At 40.6% G+C, this 24,681-nt stretch overlaps 1 protein-coding gene across 2 annotated transcripts; it reads right to left on the bottom strand.

The window, feature by feature from the left end:
• Positions 1 to 832: 832 nt before the first annotated feature.
• Positions 833 to 23,715, bottom strand: PIP4P2 (phosphatidylinositol-4,5-bisphosphate 4-phosphatase 2). Of its 2 annotated transcripts, none has more exons than XM_057402978.1 (7): positions 23,537 to 23,715; positions 17,065 to 17,210; positions 15,547 to 15,653; positions 13,661 to 13,784; positions 8,172 to 8,224; positions 2,811 to 2,901; positions 833 to 1,684 (listed from the first exon to the last, which is right to left on the bottom strand). In XM_057402978.1, exons 1-7 carry the CDS (start codon positions 23,640 to 23,642, stop codon positions 1,541 to 1,543), a joined length of 771 nt encoding a protein of 256 aa, XP_057258961.1. In that variant the 5' UTR covers positions 23,643 to 23,715; the 3' UTR covers positions 833 to 1,540. The 2 variants fall into 2 exon arrangements, with proteins under 2 accessions (XP_057258961.1, XP_057258960.1); XM_057402977.1 differs by having other exon boundaries at positions 17,065 to 17,213; positions 23,537 to 23,714.
• Positions 23,716 to 24,681: the final 966 nt, after the last annotated feature.

Genomic DNA, 24,681 nt, shown 5'->3' on the forward strand with positions numbered 1-24,681 from the left:
TTACCTCTGCTGCACAATGCCTTCGCTGCTCATACCAGGAAATTCTTCCATTTGTGTATTTTCCTTTACATATAACAAACAAAATATTTTAAGTTTGAATAATAATCTTTATTTCTTTATTAGTTTATTTGTAAAAGGTACATTGTAATCCTGAGCTACTGCTTTTATACATTTAGCATCATACAAAGACAAATCATTTACAGTTTGATCATTTACATTTATTGTGCTCCAAAATCCTTATCTGAATATCATTTTGTCTTAGCAGGAACATAGATAATTTAAATTACATGTATCCCTGAAACATCCACATTAATTCACCCATCTTACCCCATTATCTAAATCACTACAGTCATCTAAATCACCCAGGACATTCCTTCCAAATTTAGCAAGTACTTGTTTAAACTACAAGATGGGCTGTGCAAGAACTGGTCCCTCAATCCTTATGAATACATCATTAGAAAAGACTCTGTTTCCGTATTCTTTTCGCAAGTCAGTGCTAAATTGACTAGATGTACTTCGATGGAATGGTCCACGTTATAATTTGCTCATTTTCTTATTATGGCAGTTAATGTGAATTTACAGCGTCTCCCTTTGCAGTGACCAGTGCTTCAGTCTCCCAAACAGGGAAGTTCCGACATGATCAGAGGAAAGTAAGAGGCGACCCATCACCATCTTATTGTCACCTATGTGACATTGAAGTATTATGAAAGTCATACGAAATGCTTCCCTTAGACCCTGTTAAAGAACTTGTACATACAACCAGAGTTAAGTTCCATTATCCAAGCTTGGCTTTTAGGATTTGCCAGTTAATAAAAAACAAACAAACAAAAAAAAAAACCACCAAACCAAACCCAAACACCTACATCCACGGATCCTTGAGAAGACAGCATTTATTCTAACTGCAATCCCATCCTGGATAAATGGAAATTTAATCGGACTACCAAAACAGCATCTTTCTACCTGAAAAATCTCAAAGCATACAGTGTTTACAAATGTCTCTAGCAACAGTGTCAGTCTTTTAAAGTACACTCACAACTTTCATTTCCTGAATAAGGTCACTATCATCTTAGGCAAAAGATACAGTAAGCAGTTCAAGCAAAATGCTTATTGCTTAGGTTTTAAAGCAAGCCACTTTGATATAATTTTAGTTAAAATGTTAAGTACAAATGTGAAGCTACTGTAGAAACACTTATAAACACTCTTGCTTTTGAATTCTTACTGATCATCTAGAAAAATGGCAGACGGATTTTAACATAACAAAGGAAATGTAAAACTTAATACTGTCTGTTGAAATAAAATTCAACACCTATGAAGACAGAGTTATGAACATGTAAACACAGCTTTAGTATTCAGAGCTAGGGAATCTAGCAGCAAAACAAACTATTTGCATATTATGTAGTGCAATGAACATTTGTTCTTAGAGACCCCCAGTCTTAAAACTACTTTGAACAGAATGGAATCCTTACAGGGAAGGTTTAAAAGTGTCCATGATGTAATATCCAGAGTTACTAGATGTTCATCTGCTATAATCTAAATTTCTCTATGCAAAACTATGTTCTGGATAACTGACTTTAATGGCTCCCCAGTAGCAGGCTCGGATGAGGCAGATTAAACCTAAGAGATAAGCAATAGCCCAAGAAACATACGTTGCGTGATACCGCCTGGCAAAATCTTGTGTACCAACCTAGAAAGAGAAAACAGGCGTCAAACAGCAGCACTATCTGCTCTTCAGGAAAGAGCAAATTATACCGAGAAGCACTGTAGCACCTTTTTAACGATGGTGATGATGAACAGATATTTTATTGGCTTAACTTTACATGATCATAGGATAATTGAACTTGGAAGGGACATCAGGAGGTCTCTAGTGCCAGCTTGCAGATCAGAGCAGGGCCAAGTTTAAGGTCACACAACACATTCCTCAGGGTTTTAACCCAGCTGGGTCCCCCCCCAAAAAAAAACAAACAACAAAACAAGCCAAGGATGTAGGCTATACAAGCCTCTGGGCAAACCTCATGGAGAAATGTGTTCACATTTTTCAACTCGGTAACATTGTTAAGAAAGGAACTCTCACTGGTTATATTTCTGGCTGTCACTGTTTTTATGAAGGATTTTCCAGTTTCCCTATAAGTCACTGAAGGTCACATAGAAAATTATCTGAGTTATAACACAAGTTAGAGGTATAATGAGAGTCACCAATATGAACTGAACTGCAGGCATCTCCTCATCTGTATTTTCCTGGGACTTCTGGGTAGAAAGCTGGCTCAAGTAACAAGTACTTCAGTGCCACACAAGCCAGACAGTTTTCTGGCTAATAGAGTAACAACAATGTAAGCCTTCCCATTTGTAAATAGCTTATCTGGTTTTACTCCTTACAGCATGTACAAATTATAAAGGCATATACATGTTCAACTTTTGGAATCCCATTCCCCTCCACTGGATCTATATTCCCAGCAATATGTATTTCTGGAAACCTGGAAGTTTTGAGAGTCCTATGAAGAGCAAGATGTTCCATTATTTCTATAGTGAAGTAAAATAATTTTTCATTAAAAAAAAATAAATGAAAAGTTAAATTCAACATCAGAAAGAAGAGACTCTCAAAGTGCCAGAGTATTTTTTCTTTAGGAACACTTCATTTTGCTGGCCAACTCAGATGATTAAGTCCATGGTTTTAATAGAGATAACAAAACCCACACAAACTTAGGAGGTTTTACTCAAATGCTGGGAAGAGAAGAGCTTGCCAACCAAGGTGCTCCCTTGTACCCACACACCCCTGGCACACAGTTGCAAGTCTATCATAGTACACCACTCACAGTTAATCCAACTCCAATGAAGATGCATATCATTCCAATTGTAATATATGCACAGCAGCGCCTCCGTGGCAGTGCACTTCCAACAGAAGAACTGTTAGAAAACAAATAGCATTTTAAAAGCAAAAAACAAACCATAGACAGAACCCCCTTACATGAATAACTGTTCAGTCTAAATGGGGGAAGGGGAACAGAATGAAAATACACATACACCAGCTTAAGTTTATAAAGTTGTAGGCAAAGTTTACAGTTTTACCAAGTAGCAAAGAACAGAGTCCATATGCTTGTTTTAAAGGTGACCTATTGGTGAAGATTATCTAGTATCTAAGAATGTAGCTGCTTACAACAAAGAGAGGTGCCACACCTACAGTTTGAGTGCACCTACCTCCTTTATCTACACTGCACCCAGGTTAAGTATGGTGGAGCCTTTTGAACTGCAAAAGCCAAGTTTGCTTTGCAGCTTCTATGTAGGTTGCAAGACACCCTTTAGACTTTTAATACATGGCTTTAATACAGTCACAGGATACAAGTAACTCACAGTAAATGTCATGTAACAACCTGCACGTTATTTGATGGAGTATTCCACTCAATACTGTTGACTGGCTAAAATTCTACCCTATTTCTTGAAGATAAAAAGATCCCAAACATTTAGTCACAAACGTAGAAAATTTTTCACATTCAACATTTCCAAAGACTGAAATCCTCTAGACACTTTTTAGTAACTTCAAAACCATGACAAGTTCTTTTTACTTTTCAGTTTTCTTTTAGGATTCTACCAGAAGCTACCTGAGCAGCAAAAATCACTGTTGGCAACCAAGGTAAATAAATCCCCTGGAAGTTCTGTCACTCATCATCTAGACATGGAACTCCAACACAGACAGCTTTGTCTCTATCTGCTAGCTGTCTCTAGCTGCATTAAGCTAACAATTACAGTGTTTCAGTCAAACAGATTACAAAATGCAAGAAAGACATTTCATTCTTTATTACAGTTTAGAAAAATTATTCCAGAAGCTCAGCATTGTTTAGCAAATACATCTTAAGTAACTCATCTGCAATCACATAGAGCTCTGCCAATGAGAACAGGAACACAATTTAATTCCACTGAAATACAGTTAATGTGTAGGTCCACTGAAAGGCCCAGGGAGGCAAAGGTGCTTTCATAAGACATGTACCACCTATCTTGGAGGTAGTTTTGGAAGCATCCTGAAGCATGCTGTCATTAGTTAAGTACTTCATTCCATTCCAAGAGATCAACATGCTTTTGGAAATACTGGGATGCTTATACTCTGTGTTCAAACATGCAAGGGAAAATAATTTTCATCTCATGATAGTTCAACATATTCAAGATGTATGTATAACAAAGAAAACACTGCTGAGCTACTGAAGTAGTACATCTGTCATATGACTGACCAAATTTCTGGCTCCAGTTAATTAGCAATAGTAAGGCCTCATATGCTTAGCATGTGACTAGAATTTTTGAAGCATTCATCTTAGAAAGGCTTCAAATAGATTGGTTTAAGCAGCTTTACTCCAATATTATTTCTTTACAAGGAATTTCTAAAACACTCCAAGAGAAAAAAAAAAGCACAAACCCACAGTCCTCAAGCTTTACATACTGAGCTTGCAAGGGAAGGGTAGAATATAGGGACCACTCACAAGCCATCTACTACATGTTTTCAGAAAAGGAAAAATTCCAAAACTGTTCTGCTCATTAACTTCTCATGGGAAGTTACTTCTTACTGAAAGCCTCAGCATGCACATTCGGGATGGGACTGGGGGTTAAGGTGGGAGAATTCCCAATTGGGGAAATAATGGTATCTTACCACCCTCTCACACACAGACCCTTCCCTTTGCCCCACCTACCAAAAGCCACCCTAAATATCTCCACAGCCAGTCTAGAAGAGGGGTATGTTGTCTGATTCCAAGTTACACAAGAAAAAAACACCCAAACACAGAAGTTTTATAAAAGGGGACAGGGAAGAGACTTCTCCAAAAGCTGAACTGATGAGCACCGAGCTTGCCAAACTGACCTCAGGTTCCCTCATTTGCAGATTTCCTGGCTGTGTACTCAGACAGCTAATTCTATTACAGGGCTGGATACCTTAAGATAAGCTGGTAGAAATGTCAGGTTCAATACACCTAAATTAAGCATGATGTTCGCTGCACTGTGTATTTCACACGGATACAAAGTTCATTTTGGGAAGGAGACCTTCACTTTCAGAGCTGTCTGACTTACGACCCTGTTTTGAACTGTGCATGCATTTTTAATAGCATGTGTATTTTCCACCCATGTTTCTCTGTCCCCTCCTATACAGGAAAAAAGGCGAGGGGAGAAACCATCACCTCAAAAACAGGAAAACAAAAGAAATGGAAACCTTAAGAGTATCTTAAATTAACTGCCTTTCTGTTCTCACAGAAGGCACAGATGAAATACATATACAGTCTATGTTTCTGTAGTCACATAACAGACCTGGGAATATTTAGTAATCCAAATAAACTGTAATTTGTTTTTCATCTCCTGACAGCTATATTAGCCACTGGGACACTCTAAATAGTGAGGTTTCCCTCTGCACCCCAAATTACACATAAACCACCCAAACTAACTTGGAATCAAGAAAGCTAAAACTCTACCCCAAACCCTACCAAATGCAACAACTTTGACAGGCACATTTGGAAATACTAAAACTGGGATCAAAAGAACATGTTCAAATTGCAGAAGCAGCTGTTTGTATTGTGGGACTACTGAGAGTGAACTTCCTAAAAAGCTACCCAGAAGCCAGCGGTTCGTTCTTTCCAAGCTGCTGCTAAGGAAGCAAAGGCACCTGCCAGACCTTCGGGCAGCAGCAGCAGATATAAAAGACAGCAAAGCCAATTTAGCATCAGGTAGTAATTAGAAGAGGGGAAAACCACCACAAGGGACAAAGGCTATTAAAGGAGTAGCACAGGAAAGAATGCAGGGTCACTTGTGCTTCAAGTAATAGAAATTATTGCCAGGATTTCAGACATGCCCTTAGAAGGGTTTTTAAGAGGAAGATCAAAATGACAGTATTTTGAAGGTGAAGAACACTGCTGAAACTAGCTTCCACAGTAGTGATGGGGTTTCAACATCCCTTTCTCTCCTAAAGGTCTTGCAGACTTTGTGGGGCAAAAGTGTTATAAATTCATTAGAGTTCATCACATTGTCCGACCTTAAAGAGAAAAATAAATAGGTTCTAAAGGAAAAATAGGGAGATTTGACATTCTGAAGCAAGACCTTGTAATATTCAATTGTCTTGCTACGAACTGAATTAATGATCCTGAAGTACCTAGGTGATTTAATACACACCTTTGGAAAGAGAGCAGCAGACAAAAAACAGTTCCTGCTGCTTCTCCATCATTACATGAGAGAAATACCAGAAGCTTTCCTTAAACCTTTCACTCTGTTGGGAAACAGGCTGATAAACGTCTGGTATTTTGTATTTTGATACACAAAAGATGACGAAAAGAATAAAAAGAAACAGTTTCTCTTCCACTCCCAGGTATTATCCTCTGGTGCCTTTTCCCTTAGTCTACACTATCCTTTTTTCAGTGGCAATCATAATCCGAGTCAACAGAAGGAAAGAATAGTTTTGTATCTGACTAGTCAGCTACTAATGAAAGAAGTTTTGCATTAATAAACTGAAATAAAGAACCCCACATTCCCTTCTGACTACTTGGCTACAGGTATGACGACTTCTGTCAAAGGGCTGATCAAAAGCAGCACGTCACTACAGTTATTTATCCCATCATCACAACTCAAAGCTCTGCTTCACCTATACAGTGCCTTAAATCCAAGCATTAGAAATGTTTATGCTGCTAGAAACGCAGAACTCTTGACCATCCCATCTCAGTTGTAGGAAGATATCAAGCAACTCATTCAAAGCTAAGTTATAGTATTCCGTAGTTTGCATCCTCAACCCAGGGACAGAAATGTCTATTTGTTAAAGTTTGTTTTGTATTCTGCGATTCAGTGCCAAGCAAGCTGTAATTTGCACAAATCGCACTGCAGAGATGCTCTGGTTTTATAACATACAGATAGCTGCTTTGCACCTTTCAGACAAAAATACTACGGAATCCTTAAACTCCAGCTGGATTTCAAAATACAAGCAACAAATCAACAGAAGACAGACCAAAAGATCACATAGTATGACTTTTAGACTGTTCCTTGAAGAAGGTTGGTTGTTTTTTTTCTGTTGTTTAGGTTGGGCTTCTGTTTGTTTGGGATTTGTTGATTTATTTTTTTAGTTTTAAAAAGACTAAACAGCAAATGATTTTGTACCTAGCCAGAGTCAAGAAAAATGCTGAGGTCAACTATCAAGTGTGACATGGTAAAATATAAAACAAAGCTGCAATTAGTTTACAAACTAACAAAACAAACCACAAAACACCAACCCATCCCCCCAGGACTAAAAGGACTGAATGGAATTACAGCCAGTAAGAACACCCCTGCAAAGCAACATCTCATCAAGACCATGAGCTTTTTGACCCAAGCAAACTACAACATACCAACTACTCCACACCCAATGGGTTACACTCCTCAAGTTAAATATACTTGCAGGCTGAATCTCTATCAAATACCTTCAACCACTGTTAGAAGACCATGCTATCCCAATACCTACAGCGTCCCTAATATCCCAATACCCTAAGCGTCCTGCTTCCCAACGGACCTGCACCCTGTGGTTAAGATTCCATACAAATTTAGAGATGCTAGTAGCGTAGCTTTTAACAACTCTAAGTGACCTTAGATAAGGAAGCCCAAACACTCAAAAAACAAACCAAACAAAAACCAAACCATAAACCACTGACAGCTCTTGTATTCTAATTTTTCTCTTCCTTACTGAAGAAATAGCAGGTGGGTAGACAAGTTATTCCACAGTAATTTATAAATATTAAACAAGCTAATGCATTGAGATACTTAATACAAGTTAGTTGTCAACTTTATGAAATTAAGACAAAAGTATTTCATTTCCTCCTTTTACAATAAGGCAATTCAAGTTCTGCATTTAAACATGACATCTGATTAACTGTATGAAGTGGTAAAATTTCAAGGATGCAGGTTGTTAATTTTAAGAACCCATTCCTGTCTATTGTCAACAGCTTATTTATGCCTCTAGCAATTCAATCAGAGCATTTTAATAAACGCACGTTGGATTTGTCAGTGTTACTGATTTGTGCATAAAGAGTGGAGAATTCATGTGCACATAACATGCTCCTTAGTCCTGAAATTCAGATAAGCACAGCAAAATAATCAGCATGGCCGACATTTTACTCCAAAGACTTTATGGAAGAAAGTCTGGCAACTCATTTAGCAGTTAATTTATGTAACCTTGCTTTGCAAGAACTTACATTTTTTTGCAGTGTGGGCATTTTGCTAGTGTGTTAAACCTCAGCTCCATCCACTGTAAAGAGAAAAGAAATAAAAAGGTTGAAAAACTGGCCTGAGAAAGTGTTTGTTGTACTTCATACTAAACATCACTATGAAAACATTCTGCTTCTCAGGCTTTATTTGTTTCTTGCTTTCTTTCATAAATGCAGTGCCCTTTTGTCAGTGGCAACACAGGACTGGAATTGACTGGGATTTCCATCTGAACATTTCCCATGACTTGCCTTAGTATTACAAGATTCACTTGACGTAATGTGGTTTCATGCACAGGCACAGTATGAGCAACATGATGATATTAATACAATTTTTTTTCTCTTATTTCCAGGACTGTGCACATACCCTGAATCCAAATAAATGTGTTTTCTTTGGCACAGTTACAGATAGATGCCTTTTCCCATCTTTCCCCAACCCTTTCATCATTTGTGAAAACAGTGCACAGAAAGATTAAAGAATATTTGAGAAAGTACATGTCTTTACAGGTTTTATACCAATAGAGACCACCACTGGCTACTGTTGACATTTTAAAAGGGTGATATATGTACATGATACAGTCCTCCCTTGCACAGTCAAAAACCCTGGAAACAGCTTTAGTGAAAGTAATGCCTAGAACTACCTCAACCCCAGGATACACAGTCATACACTCACTTAAAAACAACAGTTTTCTGTTAAATTTAATTGTGGTAATAGAGGTATTACACAAGCATTTTAAACATGTTTGAACAAGGGGGGAGGATTATTGTTCTCTGCTCTGCAAGCATTTATATTGTACTTGCAGCTCTCTTCTGCTGCCTTTCTCAAGTGGACAGTTTGCACAGTTTCCTGGTGAAATATAATTCTCCCCTCACTACTTAATTTATGCAAAAGGTCACACTGCAAATTACCAGCTGGGGAAGAAGCCACAGCACAGACCACCAGTGCATTCATTCAGATCCTTATCTCTGTGAGAAATCAGGAGCTGATCTGCTGAAGTGAACAGCCTTGTTATAAGTGCTATGAACAAAGATCAGACCCCATCCTTGTACAGAAAACAGGACCTACCTAGAGCACAGCACCATTTAAACACTGAGAAGAGTTATGATTTGATGGGCAAAGAAAGAGGATGTGGCTTGTAACGCCTTGCCAGTAGAAGCAGGTTTTGATGCAAGAGAGGTTCTGATCTATAGTATTTAGGGTGCACTTTCCTGACTCTTGAAGAGTCTCCCTCAGTTTTATTTACTTCTAATGGGGATAATCCTCCACTAAAAAGATACTAGGTTGTTTTTTTTTTCCTGGTCCTGAGGTATCCAAAAACAATACCAGTTACATAGTTGTTCTTTATTTGTTTACAAAGACTTGAGCAAACTGACTTAGCACAGCTCTATTTTATCCCTTAATGAAGCAAAAGCTTCTGTAATACTTCCTACCTGAGCAATGCATTTTAGGAGCATTAATTCTACTTCCATGCTCCTGCCAGATGAGCAAGTTAGCTGTTTTCCTGCATCCATGTCAAAAGCTGCTCAATTTCCCTTAGCTCTACACAGCAAAAGTGGGATAAGGTGCAACTGTCAGTACCAGGGATGAAGACAGGCCTCTTTGGAGCTGCTCTTTATGCTTTTTAAACTGCAATTCCAGAAATAGAATGGAGTGTAAATCCAGGACTTGAATTTTACATATTTGTAATTTAACTTCACTGCTGTACACTAAGTTTTATCCCAGTGTAAGCAACTCCATTTCCAAGGTTACTCATTAATAATCTTTCTAGGGTTTTATTTATTCTAAGATTTCTGATTACTAGCCATAATTACTAACAGATACAAACTCAAATGCATTTGGACTTCAAATATTGATGGGAAAAAATAAGGAGGCATCAATCTGCTTTCATTGAGAGTTAGCAGGAGGTAACAGAAGGACTGTTACAAAGCCTTCTGAACAAATTGGAAATTTTGCAGAAAAAGAGCAAAAATATGACAAGACATTCAAGCTACAAGAATTTAGATCGCACTAGCACAGTGGGAAAATGTTATTTTCATATATGTTGTAATTTGTGGAGTTTTGGTGGGTTTAACAAGTAGTTTAAATCATGCTTAAACCTGCTATTTTTTAACATGTATTCCAGAGTGTTTTAAAGTACCTAATCTTGTTAAGAAAATCTGAGGTTACAGTTTCATGAAACTTAACTCCCTGCTGAGAATAAACACTATTTTTCCAACTGAAACAATACAATAAACAATAGTCCAAACCTCTAGTTACATGTACTAAAACACAGATGAAGATTTCAGAGAGCTCTTCAGTGTTTCAGCTGTGGACAAAACCAGACATCTATCAAGGAAATTACTAGAAAAATACGTCAATTTTTTTCCATCTGAGCCTAAAATACTTCTCAGTACCTTCAGTACAAGACAGAGGAAAAAATAAGGGGGTGGGGAGGAGAAAAGGTCTTCTATTTGATTATTTCAGAAGAAATAATTTTCATATTTGATGAGATTTAGAAAAATTAAACTGACAGAGCACAACAGACAAAGTGCAGTGCTTAGCCTACAGCATCTGGCTTCCATAGCTTGTTCCTGGTCTCCTGTTCTCAAGGGTCTACCCAAAATCAAGATGGTAGCAGACAGATGGTGGAGGGGAGGACAACACAGGGACATCTCCAAAGCCAACTCAGCCTCTGACAGCCACAAATCTTCAGAGCCAGAGACCCCTGGGAGAGGGGTTGCAGTGAATGCTTTACTGCTGACAGAAACAGTATCTCAGCCACAGACCAAGTCCAGAAGCTCCCAAAAAACCCTAAACCTGATCAGATTGCAATTTAGCAAGACATTTAAACCCTCCTCCTGCCCTCCTTTTCTATTCCACCACTTTTTCCACTTGCCTGAACTCCAGTTGCCAGAAAGAGAAACACAAGGGACTTCATCCTATCAGATTACTGAAGAAAAAAATAATCTGATGAACAAAATGAGAATAACTAGTGATAGTTCAGTATTGCCTCAGAACTTAGTCATTTTCCCAGCTAAGACAGAGATAGTTTTAAGGCACTCCACAGCATGAAGCATGCTTTTAACAATTTGTCAAAAACAACCCCCACACACAGAGGCAGGGAAAGCCCAGCCCATACTTACACACAAATAAACAAAAGAGTCTTGGAAAGGTGATGAACAAGTTGATACACTTAACACTGAACAAGCAACTAACAACTTGACTTTTACACTCCAGCAATTCTAGCTTTGCTTGTCTATTTTATTTATTTTTTTAACAGCCAAGTAAAGTAAAACAGATAACCTTATTGAGTTGCTGAGAACATTCAGCATTATGTATTTGCTTTAAAATGTGGATATAGCTAAGGGCAGAAATACCCCTGCAGAAGCTGAATTTCCAGGCTACCTAAAGCACTTCCATTTTCTGCTTCTCTGCTCACTCAAAGCCAAGCAATTTCCTGATTTTTCTTAACTAAAGTTTTATTCCCAGAACCTCACAACTTAATAACAGAATCATAGAATCATAGAATCATAGAATCATAGAATCATAGAATCATAGAATCATAGAATCATAGAATCATAGAATCATAGAATCATAGAATCACAGAATCAGCAGAAGAGTGGTGGGAACGCTGTGTAAAGTGAGAAAAAAGGGTTTGTCTCTTGATAACTACCATAAAAGAATTCAAGCTTCAAATTTCTAATGAATTTAATGGTTACTTTTCAATGTTCTGTGAAGTGGTAAATTGGTATTACTGGTAGATAGGACTATGAAGCAACCATCAGATCTGAAGTCATGTGCACAAATTTCAAGAAAACCTAGCCTTTTAAGGCATAATCTAGTAGTTAGGAGCAAAATCAGCCTTTCTGGGTTTGGTGCTTTCTCCCCTTATGTTCACCTAAAGAAGTCCATAGTGTAAGCTACAGAATTAATTTGGGCTGCACTTACAGAAAGCAAATAGAAGACAAATAAAACTCCCATACTTATGAAAGCCTGCAAAGTTCAGCCAGTAATTTAGCAATGGGAATTTTACTTCACAGCACTGACTTTCCCTAATAATTAAGAAAAAAAAACACCTTAAAATCACATAGTAGAAGGTCTTGTGCATTGAGCTGACATTAAAACTTAATGCCATAACTGTTCTACAGTACTACTTTAACCTGTGCAGTTTTAAAGCTGTGCTAAAAAGCATAACTGCATTACAAAATTAGATTATGACTCTGTATCAAAGTACAGTGTTCATGCAGGTACTCAGCACTTTCCTACTTCCTTTTTTACTTGCATACTACTATATTAAAAAAAAGAAGAAAAGGCAACCTTTAATAAAAGAATCCTGTTTTAAAATACATACTTGAGACAACTTTTTCTTCTGTAGATCCAAGTAGTTTTCTGTTAGTAACATTACTCTATATTGCATACAATGTTCTTAATAGTTAAGGCCCTATACAGGCTTGCATTTAGAAGGGTTAAATGCAGACAGAATATTTCTCAAGCATCTACTGGTTTTCCAGGTAGCACATTACTTGTAAGTTCATAATCAATTCCCTAGTTTCCCTTTAAAAAAAAAAAAGTGTAAGAGCCATCTCTTGGTCTCTGCATTCATCATCTACTACAGTAGTTAAGCCATTACAGCATACCTCACTGATCCATAAACCTGAAGGCACAAGTCTATTCCATTATAGAGTGCATCACAAGAGAACCCTTCTCTCACTGCTGATACAAACCAGCATGGAGTGCCATCCCCTAAGCTTTTCTCCTTTCACAAAATGCACTTGAGTGTTCTCTGGCCTGAAACAATCCTTTGTTTTATGAATGTAACACCACTCTGGTGGCTGTTCAGGGCCTTCAGCTGTACCCCTTAACTCAGCCATTTCCCGTAACTCTCAAACCTGACAAATATTTAAGCACTGCTAGGTGCTGAAGCTAAAGCTAACTCATGCATTGCAATCAATATTCAAGCATGGAAGCCGCTTATCCATGTAAAAGGCTACAAACAGTTCAACAGCAAGTGAGTATTCTTGCACCCATCCACTTCAAAAACACGATCAACTGTCAGCCTCACAGAGAAACCAAAAAACTCCAGTTCTGTAACAACTACAGATAAGCTAATGGCAAATGCGGTAACAAACAGCTTTCAGGGGCCCATACAGCAACAGCACAACAGTTCTCTTAGCCGCTGCAGAACATAACCATCATTGCAAGCAGAACAGAACCTGGAATTATAACATTTTTTGCCAGCACCGTCCAGTCTCACATCACTAACCAGTAAGACCGACTTTACGCTTTACCTACACATGCACAGAAAAACTGTTAAAAGTTTTACATGCATGTAAAAATAACCACATACAGAACAAACATCCATAGCAACGTGAGCACAGAAGAAGCTTTTAGTTCCTCAATGATGCAATACTGTGAGGCAATATGCTCTTAAATGTGCTTACAACAAATAGCTTGCGGGATAGCACGGTGAGGTTAAAGGCAAACATGGTGCTTTACTTACAAGGAACGTATTTCCACAGTGCCCACACACCACTCTAGTTCCATCTGGTTGAACTGGCAAGGCAGGCTGAGCTGGCTGCTCTTCTGGGATCAGCATTACTGGACCAAGAGTAATGATGCGTCTACTGCATTAAGAACATTAGATGTACATGTAATTAAGGCAGCAAAAGAGAAGGACGATGTGCTTAAGCAATTAGCTCAGTCACTACCAAATATTTTACGCTTTTAAACTATCATCTGCTTTTGGAAACAGACAATGCATCCAGTTTTGGTCTCTCTCCAAAGTGTTTTCCTTTTCAGTTTTCAAAACCTTCTTTTTCACTGCAAGATCAGCCACACAAGCCAGAACCCTGTAGGGATCAAAGACTTGCCATCATATGGCAGAAACACTCCTCAGGAAAACGATGATAATACCCTGGCTGAGGCAAGCCCATGACCTGGAACGTACATACCCACGTGAAACATGCAGAAAGGGTAAGGACTCTTCTATAACCTCATTCTCCTTCCCAAGTCAGATACTCCTTCCCACACTACTATAACCAGGTCAATATAAGCAGCACATCCATATTTGTACAGTAAAAATTCCATTCAACTTGAATGAATTAAAAAAGAAAACCACCCCAGGCTGACTAAATGCAATCAATTTACTTTAAAAAGCAGTTTGTAAGTATTTGTTTTTATGGTCAAGTTTCCAGTTTAATTATACAACTTGTTTGCCCAAAATGACAGTACCCAAATTAACCAACTCAAAGCAGAACAAGCATCAGGCTTCCTAGCATGAAAAAAGTGAAGGGAAAAATTAAAATGTTATTTACCTTGCACTGCATCTCTCTCCATATACAACCAAGATTGTATTCTGGGAGGCCTCCCTTCAATCTGAAGCCTTCCATTTAGGCCACATCCCCAACTCTCTTTTAAAAGTACCCCAAGTTTGCTCATCTGCTAGTAAGGTAAATACATTTACCATCATAGAAAAACTGCTGAGATACATGCTTTTGGGATTATTTTAGCAACATTAAGGAGTTTCTGATTCTGCTTGGTTACCAACCACGATATATTACAACTGAAGCATCCCATGAACATTTTTTCACACTTAGAAAATGTTTGTAATTTTTAAGTTTTCCTCAACACTGCATTAGTTATAAATAAATAATTAAATCCATCCCAAATGTTTCAAAATCAGAATAGCCAACAGATTGGCAATCAGGGCTCTTGGTGCAGTAGAACATATACCTGCAGACCCAGCCTTCATCTCAATTTCTCCTGACAGAGCTGCACCACTTACAATAAAAAAACCTCCTACCTCAGTGGTATCTGTAACACCCAAAGCCCAAGGGTAAGAATGTTCACTATGGCAATGAAGCTTGTTTCTTTATAAAGAATGTGTAAATTGAAGTCAAGAGATGAGAAAAGACTTGAAAACTCAGCATAGTAAAGAAGGAAGAACTAGGCTGAAGCCAATGTATTGCTCTCTCCCATTTCATTCTGAAGTCCCCAGTCCGAGCTAGGCAGAGGTAGCAACCTGTGTGCTTACAATAATTGAGTTTGCAAGAAATTATGAAAGGCATGTCCCAGAAACAAGTACTTTCTTCCCTGTTCTTTATAAGATTTTTTTTTCCTTATGAAGTAGCTAAATTGGAAAACACACATCTGGGACTATCACTAAATAAGAAAAAAAAGACAATTTTTCCTCTTTAAAGTTAATCTTAAAAAATAATAATAATTCAAAACTGACATTAGCACAACCTGTGTCTGCAGTAACTCAATAATGCTCTGTAAATGTCCAGTGTACAGGGGTACAGGTTTGAACCTCTCAGTTTTAAATATTCAACACAAACCAGCTTTACAGAAAACTCTTTCAAAGCACTTACAATTTTTCATTCTTACCAGTTTGGTCTTGGACAGCCTATTTTCCGAGACGTATCCTTACAGATAAGGAGACAGTTACATTGACATCTAACATACTTCTTCCCTGAAGGAGGATTTTTGATTGGCTAAATAAACAAAGAAAAAAACCCACAAAAGAACACACATCAGAAGTCATAGCAATTCACATTTTTTCCTCTTAACAGTATGACAAAGCAGAACAATTTCAGTTACAAGTTCCGGCTAACAGAGAAATACAGTTCCTCTTACAGAGAAAATCTGAGTCAAGTCAAAATTAGAAGCTTTCTCTCTTTCCAGAGAAAGAAGTGCAAGTTTCCTCACTAGAAAAAAACAAGAGATTCTGCAAACTAATGGAAAAAACATTTGTATTTTTAGCAATGACTAATTCAAGTCATTGCTAAAACTTCAGGTTAGTCATTTTTTAAAATGTGAGCTTAAGTAGCAGTATACTGAAAAAAAACCAAAAATCAGTCAAAACATCAAACCAGTCTCCTTGCCAGTTCAATGGCTTTACTCAACAGTGAAAGCATCAGTCTGGTTCTCAGTCTCCAACAGACTATGTAGACATCACAGAACTGTAATTTTAATTTAAATTGTACTGAAATTATCTTTCTCCAATGTGGGAGTCAAGTTTCCAGGTCCCTTTCATACAGCAAACCAAAAGCTGCAAGATCTTTGGTTTGAAACATTATATATTGGCAGGCAAAGTGCGTATTAATGCCAGGTTCTCTACTTTCTCTTAGATAAAAAAAAGAAAAAAAAGGAAGAAACAAAAGAAGAAAGAACAAAGTTCTACAGTTTTAACGCTTCCCATTTTCAGGACATATTTTGAAGCTCATTTCATAATATAAATCCCATCCAGTGTTTTTCATGCAAATGCCGCCCCTTGCTGTGGAATGCTGCAATATCAGACCCCAAAACTAAAACTGGCAAGAAGGAATAAATTAATAAATAGAAGCAGAAGGAAATATACTGATGACTTGAAATACAAAAAGGGGAAGAAGACAGAAGAGCAAAAAGGTCTGTGATCACTAGGGAAGAACCTAGAATTTATGCACCTCAAGACAGTTGCATTGTGGTTCATTAGCAAGCTAACGAACTGACTGAATAGTATTGCAGGAGGAAAGCATACAGTCAGAGAGAGGTATGGTTTAGTTACTTTGTTTCTTCCACTGTTAAATTAATTCAGTTGTTCTTTTCATCCCACCAAAACCAGCTTCACCCTTCTTTACAGGAGAGCAATTGCTTAAACAACGTTTGCTTTTTGTCCTCGTCAGAACGAAACATCCTGCATAGTCAGCTCTGAAGCATGAAGATTTATCCTAACTGCTTTTGACCATCCTCGGGCCAGCAGTTCTGAAATCTGCACACTAGCTACATCACAGTCAGCTGTGCTGACAGGTCCTCTGCAGGGTATAGCAGGAACTTTGTAGGTGAGGACGTGAATTCTACCAGCAACTTACTTCAATTTCCCCCCATTTTCCTTCACAAAAAGAAAATGCTAAAAATCCATTTTACCGTAGCTTCATTGCAAACTGTGCACTTAACAACGTGTTGGTGTAGTTTGCCATCCAAATTGATTATCGACTGGCACACACGGCAATTTATTACAGGAACACCGCTGGCACCTGGACTTGCAATGGCAGTATATGGAGGAGGAAGCTCTGCTGCAAGAGATCAGGAAATCTCAGTTGGAAAAACAGAGGATCCTAAAACAACATCAGCAAACATACTATCTAACAGTCTCAGCTTCAAAATATGAAATATATATATATAAAAAAATAATTTAAGTTAATGATTTGTATAAACATAAGACAAACCTGAGTTCGCTTTCCTCTCCCCCACAACTTCTGTGTACCCCAACATCAACTGTAGTTGTACATAAAGCATACTAGCAACACACTCTAAGTCACCCCAGAAAAACAGATTGGTCAAAAGGCTCATCTATGCAACTTTGTTTTCAAACCAGCTTTTTACAGTCTTTAAAAGGGGGTGAAAACCCCTGAACAAACCTCAAATCCACCACAGATTAGTAGCAACCAGAGACTGGCTTCAGATGGAAAAAAATACAGAAGATAAAACAAGGCACAGGTAGGTAGAAGAGCCACAAACAGCATTTAGAAACATCTGGAGAGACTGAAACATAGGCAAGTGTTTATCACATAGTAACAAATACTACAGGTAGAAATACAGAATCACAGAATGGTTGAGGCTGGAGGGGACCACCAGAGGTTATCTGGTCCAACCTCCCTGCTCAAGCAGGATCACCAAGAGCACATTGCTCAGGATTGTGCCCAGGTGGCTCTTGAGTATCCCCCATGGAAAGAGACTCCACCACCTCTCTGGGCAACCTGTCCCAATGCTCAGTCGCCCTCATAGTGAAGAAGCATTTCTTCATGTTCAGGTGAAACTTCCTATGGTTTAGTTTATGCCCCTTGCCTCTTGTCTGACTGCCTGGCACCACCAGTAAGAGTCTGCTCCTGTCCTCTTGACACCCTCCCTTCTGATACTCAAACACACTGATCAGATCCTGCAGAGCCTTCTCTCCTTCAGGATGAACAGGAGCAGCTATCTCAGCCTTTCCTCACAGGAGACAGGCTCCAAACCCTTAGTCATTCTCTTTAGCTGAACTTCCTCCAGGAGCTTCATGTCTCTTGGAGTGGGGAGCCCAGAACTGGACACAATGCTTTAGGTGAGGAATACAGAAAAGTCCTGTTAAGGAAACAGGTCTTGGATTTGAAATGGCATGAAGTGCTTCTTTTTTGAGTGCAACACCACCATGTTTATGCCATCTTGATGGGGGGGAAAATAAATAAAAATTAACTGGACTTTCAGAGCTTCTGCTTTGAAGGGTTCAGATATTTTTGTTGTCCAAGAGCCAAAGCACAGAGGCAGAAGGAGGTCTTTAATCACTTAGGAAAGGCTAACACAAGAGAGACCACAGCGTCTCCAGGCCCCTGTGGAAGGGCAGATTTCAGCTTTACCAGTCCTGAGACCACTGCAAACAGGAGGCAGTGCTCAAGATCCCTCTCAGTTCAAGAATCCATGGAATGAAAACAACACAGCAACCTCTCACAAGCTAATCACCACAATTGTTTGGCATGTAATAGTACTGGCTTTTGTCTTGATGTTATTGAACATCAAGAAGTTCAGGGCTGTTCAGGTAAGCAAATAAGGAATGGACTTAGTATTTCATAGTTAACTTTTTTTTTTTTAATACTAGTAGTTTGAAATACTCTGCAGCCTTGGACTTCAATAAATTATTCCATAATTATACCTAAGCAGCCAGTAAAATCCTGAGAAAAGCAGTGAGAGATCAGCCTACTTTCAGTTTACAAACACACTGAACAGAGCAGTATCTGCTGTAAGGTAGCAAGGGAAGAAATGACAGACTGCTCTCAAAGGTGACAGGATCAAGTATGAAATTTAAGCCTATAAGAAAGCACTCATCACTTCTTCACTCTGCTTTCAAGTGAATGTCATAAGCTGGAGGGATATAAGAAAAAAATAATCACAAACCTCTGAAGCAGCATTGCTGTTCAGTGCTGTTATTTGCTACAAACAATCCAAACCTGTACTTGATCTTAACTCACAGAGGCAGTGGAAGGAAGGTGGGCACCTTCATGGTCTGAGAATCACATACTTGAATTCTTTCAGATGAGAAACAAAATTAACTTATATGCAGCAATGCAGTTCTTAAGTCATTGCACAAACTGATGCTCTGTTACTTGAGCAAGCAAACTTCACACCTTCAGTTTTGGTACAGCAGTTGAAGAAACCAACATCCTTGGTGACTTAAAAGTATTGTCCTGATTTTTTCTGTTTCTCAGGAATTACATCCTTAGAAAATAATTTTTGACTGAATGATGTATTAGGAGTAACAAATATTTTGCAGTACTGTGACACCCTAATTTCAGTACAGCACACATGCAAGACGAAACCCCAGCCCACACACACTTTGGCAGCTGGAAACAATATCAATCATATTAGACCACTGCAGAAACCAGGTTTGAGATTTGGATGATGAGAACAACAGTTTTTAGCTGTGAATGGCAAAGTCAAGGCCTAATTCTCCTGCAGCAAGCAGCTGACACACTTTCTGGCTAGAAAACAGCCATAAACCAAAAAAGCATGTCCAGTAGACCAAACATCAAACTCTGTCAAGACATCCCTACAGTTCAGTCCCAGCTTTGAAGTTGCTTTTCTGCAAAACAACAATAATGTTAAAGAACTTTGTTGCTTTGTCCTCTCGATTTAAAGCACAACTTCTCAGCTCTAGCAACTGGACACAGCACAGCTGTACAAAGAAAACGCAAACAGTACCTTTTGAGGTGTACTAGGAGGTAAAATGACAACACACATGCCCCAGACTTTCAGCTTTCCACAATGGTGCAATAGCTGAAGAACTGGAGACCATACCTTTCTAGACGTTTATAATATTCTGTAACATGCTAGTAAGTATCAACTCTTAGGATTTTGAAAGTTGGTTAAATGAGGTACATGAGCACTTGCAGACACTGCCAGCCAGTTCTCAAACCTCATCCTGGAGATGCTTGGCTTCCAGGTAAGCAGCCTTGCTGTTCCTGTCCTGCTAGCTCAGCAAATTTCAGATAGCAAGCGAATAATGGCTGCTTTTCAGAGTGGTGCTGCAGGAAATAACATTTGCTATGGAGCAGAAAGCCTGAGGTATCTTGGCACTGCAACCTTCATGCTTAAAGAAAAAGTGCACTTGGAAGAGCTCAAAAAAAAAAAAAACAACCCAACCCCCAAAAAACCCCAACAACCAAACCAGCAAAAGCCACCAAAATTAAATTTAAGGAAAAGTATATGGGTGGGGAAGGGGGCAGAAGTGAAAAGGAAAAATAAAGGCATCATCTCAAGAGTTTGATCATTACCACTTAAATAAAGAGGTTTTAAAGAACATTCACATTATTTGGTATGCTTTTTTGTTTGGTTTTGACAGCTTGAATTTCAGGCTAAAACCAGTTCATAAAGGTTCATCATGGTGGATGTGACTATATGGTTGGCAAGTCTCGTGTACACACCAGAGTTTTGGGGATACATTTAATGAGATATTGAATACTTTGCTGCTGACATACCAGCTTACAGATTTACTATCAGTTTTTCATTTAAAAAAAAATAAAAATCCAACAGTAATTAGATCGGCAAGATTAGCAGAGTGCCCTAGCATGCAGCACATCTGACTAGCCTACAATTCCCTCTTCACCCCCATAGGACAGAGATACAGTCGAAAATACCACATATTCAACCTTAGGAATTCCTTGTGGTGCTTAGGCACTTTCCTCCCTTGCTATCTGAAGGGCAGAAACCACAAAGCATCACCTGCGGCTTACCTGGGTCAAACAGAAATCAGTTTGTTTTGGGGGTTGTTTTGCTATTTCATTTGTTTAAAAATATGAAATAAAATTACTTTATCTGACCTGGGGGGGCATGGGTGAGAGAACAAGAGTTAATAATCTATGTCAGAGAGAGGTCATTAAGGACTGAGAAAGCCTGAAAAAAAAAGCCTAAAGTGGGGGAAAGCACTGAATAACTACCTTAGTACAGGGAGCAGAGCTGATGGTCCCACCCACAGTGTATGTGAAATGTTTCTTAAATAATGTGCCCGTGTCCAAATCGAACAGATTTTTCTTGCTTGCACCCATCACTATAAACAAACCCTGAGCCATTACCAGGATTCAACCACCTACCAGCTTACTCTGAACAGGGTCAGCTGGGTCTCAGCACAAGGGAAGAGGCAAACCATGGCCTCTCTAATTTAAAGCTCATGGTGACATATTGGGCACAGTAGATAATTACAGGGATAAATCTATTTACGTATTTCAGGGGGTAGTCTGGATGGTGATCAGCTGCTTCTTCTTTCCTCTGCAGCTCCACATCAGCCAGATGTTAAGCAAGGAAGCACTGCAGAAAGGGGTATGGAAGCAAAACCCATCTCCCCACAAGATTGCTTCTTCTCTCTATGGGAAGTGGGACTTGTGCTAAGGAGAGGGATGAAGACTGCCTGTTAGCTTAAAAGGTGGTTTAGCTTGCATAGATCCTTTCACTAAGGATTACTGACAGAGCAAGGAAACTAGAGGCACCGAACAGATGTCGCAGCTCTGCAAAATTTAATTCTGTAGATATCTTCTTGTAAGCTTTGTAGAGCAGGTTTGAAGTGCTACCCAGTATGCTTACTTGTGGACTGATCCAACAAGAGGTCCTCAACTTGTGGAGAGATGTCTGACATTTAAGAAAGCTCTATGGTTCCTCCTCACTTTTGGGAACAAGCCACTTATCTCAGTTGCCACACCCCCCCAATGGGGCCACAGATGAGCTACAGGTGTACTCCTGAAGGCACAGCAGGACCCAGCTACCAACCGAAATGAGCATTTGGGGTCCTGCTTGTTTCCAGGTCATGAGTTTTACCCTGGGCTCAAACAAGAGTCCCTGATCTAATGCATCTTCATTATTTTTTAAGTCTGTAAAGACCTTCTTAAAAACAGGTTGAAATGTGCACAAAAGTAACAGTTACAGGATAAGGACTACTATGAATGAAAACACTGAATAACAGAAATTAAACTAAGGTGGATTTCTGGATTTCTTTTAACTACAAAACTTAAGGGATGATGCCAGTCCTACACAATTTGATTGGAAAAAAAAGCAACAACAAGAAACAATTCAAACCAACCTCTGCTGTTTTTCAGGCCAATATTCATTTCTGCAATTCAAACTAAGTAAACAGTCAACATTAGCAACAGCACTAACTGAGACATATTTTCATGTCAAGGCAAAGAGGGCTAGCTTTCCATGAATTTAAATATTATTCAAAACAGACAGATGCTCACTGAAAGCATTCTAGTTGCATACATGTGTCTTGAACCTATACAATTACATAAAAATCCTCAAAGGGCCAACACACTGGAGCCAGTGAAATCAGGGCTGTAATCTTACATTCTAAAGTCTACTGCTAGCAGAGCTACACTAATCTTATTTAGTCTTCATTCCTTCAGCTTTCTCCCCACCTCACTTTCTGCTCCAGAACATTTAATGGGGGCAGGGAGGGAATCTACTAATGTATTTTGTAAACCTCCCGATTCTAAATATGTTTTTTCAACTGCTTACTAAAAATTCAGTATTGATTAACAGGATGATTTTTTAAGTCTGTGCAAGAAATATAATACTATATTATTAAGCCACGATTCCAGATTTGTAACCACAGTATCTGACCTCCCTCAAAAATGAAGCCAGTACCAGCCACGGCCTTGAAATATGTTTGCAAGGACATCCTAATGGTTCAGCTATGGCCCTGCATAGAGCCCCTGCGTTATCTGGCTGCCGAACCAGGAGCTGGGTAGCTGGCACCTCTGGATTAGCGCACTTCCGTGGTCGCTAATGATGAGACAGGGATCTGCGTACTTTAGTCTGCTCCGATGCTCCTGCGTTACAGCTCTGCTGCTGCCGCCCTGCAGCTCGCTCCACCGAGTTTAGTTGTTCATAGCTCAGGATTCATCCTGCTCCTAATTAATGGGGGAACCGGAGCTCAACAATTACCTTGCAAGCTCCGACATGCGGGCAAGTTATAATAAAGAGACTGGTTCGGGCTCGTTCTGCCACTGCGAACAATTACTGTAATTTTTTTTCTCCTCCGAGGAGTTCCCTCCGGAGCGTAGAGCTCGGCCTACCCGGCCCTGACCGGCGTTACCTGTTGTTGCCGAGCTCGTCCCTTGCCGCCGGGACAGGGCGAGGGCTCTCCCCCGCTCGCGGCTCCCGGCCCAGTCCCGCCGCGGCGGTAACTTCACCCGCCGACAAGGACGGAGGAGCCGCCGCAGCCGGGCGGAGCCGCCTCGTCCCCTGTGGCCGCAGTGCCCCGGCCCCCCCACCCTGAGCCCCTCCGGGCCTGCCCGCCCCGCTGCCCCTTGCCCGGCACAGCCCCGCAGGTGGCGGCTCAGTGACGCCGGGCGAGCGGGGAGGGAAGCGGCCACCTTACCTCGGGGGCTGCTGTCCGGCAAATAGGGCGGCGCGGTCGGGGTGACATTGCCGGAGCCTGGCGCGGAGAGCAAGGGAGAACGCTCGTCCTTCCCCTCGGCAGCCATAGCTGCGGCGTGAAGGGCCCTTCCCGCTGCCGGAATCTCGGCGTGGGGCGGGGAGGCAACCGGGCCGGCAGCACCGGAGAGAGGGGAAGGAGCGCAGAGGAAGGGGCTGGGAATGAATGGGACCGGGGCGGGGAGAATGGGCGGGGGCTGCGCTAATTGGGCCTGCCTCCTTCCGTGCTCCCTTCACGGGCTAATGAGCAGGGCAGGCCCGAGAAGACCTGGCTTCCTCTAGTGGAACAGGCAAGGATGTGCCACTGCGGCGGGCCAGGCGGGGCCAGGGCCAGGGCCAGGGCCAGGGCAGAGGCCGGGGGCTGCCGGGCCGGGGTACCTCCCTGAGGTTGCCCTGCGGCGGCCGTGCGACCTGCCCGCAGCCGCACTGCCGCCGGAGGCGGGTCTGCGGCGGGGAGGCGCGCTTTTGCCGGGCCCGGCCCGGCCCGGCCCGGCCCGGCCCTGCCTGCCCCAGGAAGTCCCGAGGAGGGGGTGAAGAGATCTCTAGCCAGCTGGTGAGGACCAGCTGCACGGACTGGTAGAGTGAGGGTGGCTTCAGCAACGCTCCAGGCTTGGGGAAGAGTGGCTGGAAAGCTTTCGGCGGAAAAGTACCTGGGGGTGCTGACGGATGGAGCTGAACTTGTGTCCAGGTGGCCAAAAAGGCCAACGGCATCCTGGCCTGTATCAAAACCAGTGTGACCAGAAGGATCAGAGAAGTGATCGTCCCCCTCTACTCGGCACTGGTGAGGCTGCACCTCGAATCCTGTGTTCAGTTCTGGCCCCTCACTGCAAGAGAGACATTGAGGTGTTAGAGCGGGCCCAGAGAAGGGCAACGAAGCTGGTGCAGGGCCTGGAGTACAAGTGTGACGAGGAACGGCTGAGGGAACTGGGGTTGTTTAGTCTGGAGAAGAGAAAGCTCAGGGGGGATCTTATCACTCTACAATTACCTGAAATGAGGTTGTAGTGAAGTGGGGGTCAATCTCTTCTCCCCGGTAACAGGGGATAGGACAAGAAACAGCCTCAAACTGCACCAGGGAGGTTTAGATTGGGT

The sequence above is a fragment of the Pezoporus wallicus genome, unplaced genomic scaffold (assembly GCF_028554395.1).
Source record: "Pezoporus wallicus isolate ANWC-B61680 ecotype Strahan unplaced genomic scaffold, APGP_CSIRO_Pwel_v1 contig_2456, whole genome shotgun sequence".
NCBI lineage: Eukaryota > Metazoa > Chordata > Aves > Psittaciformes > Psittacidae > Pezoporus > Pezoporus wallicus.

What these genes read in the sequence shown, in the direction of transcription:
- PIP4P2 (XM_057402977.1), bottom strand. Translation starts at nt 23,642, where the DNA reads ATGGCTGCCGAGGGGAAGGACGAGCGTTCTCCCTTGCTCTCCGCGCCA. An exon ending in GCCGGACAGCAGCCCCCGAG is followed by an intron (nt 17,214 to 23,536) that starts GTAAGGTGGCCG and finishes GATCTCTTGCAG; the next exon opens with CAGAGCTTCCTCCTCCATAT. An exon ending in GGCTGTCCAAGACCAAACTG is followed by an intron (nt 13,785 to 15,546) that starts GTAAGAATGAAA and finishes TTCTTAATGCAG; the next exon opens with TAGACGCATCATTACTCTTG.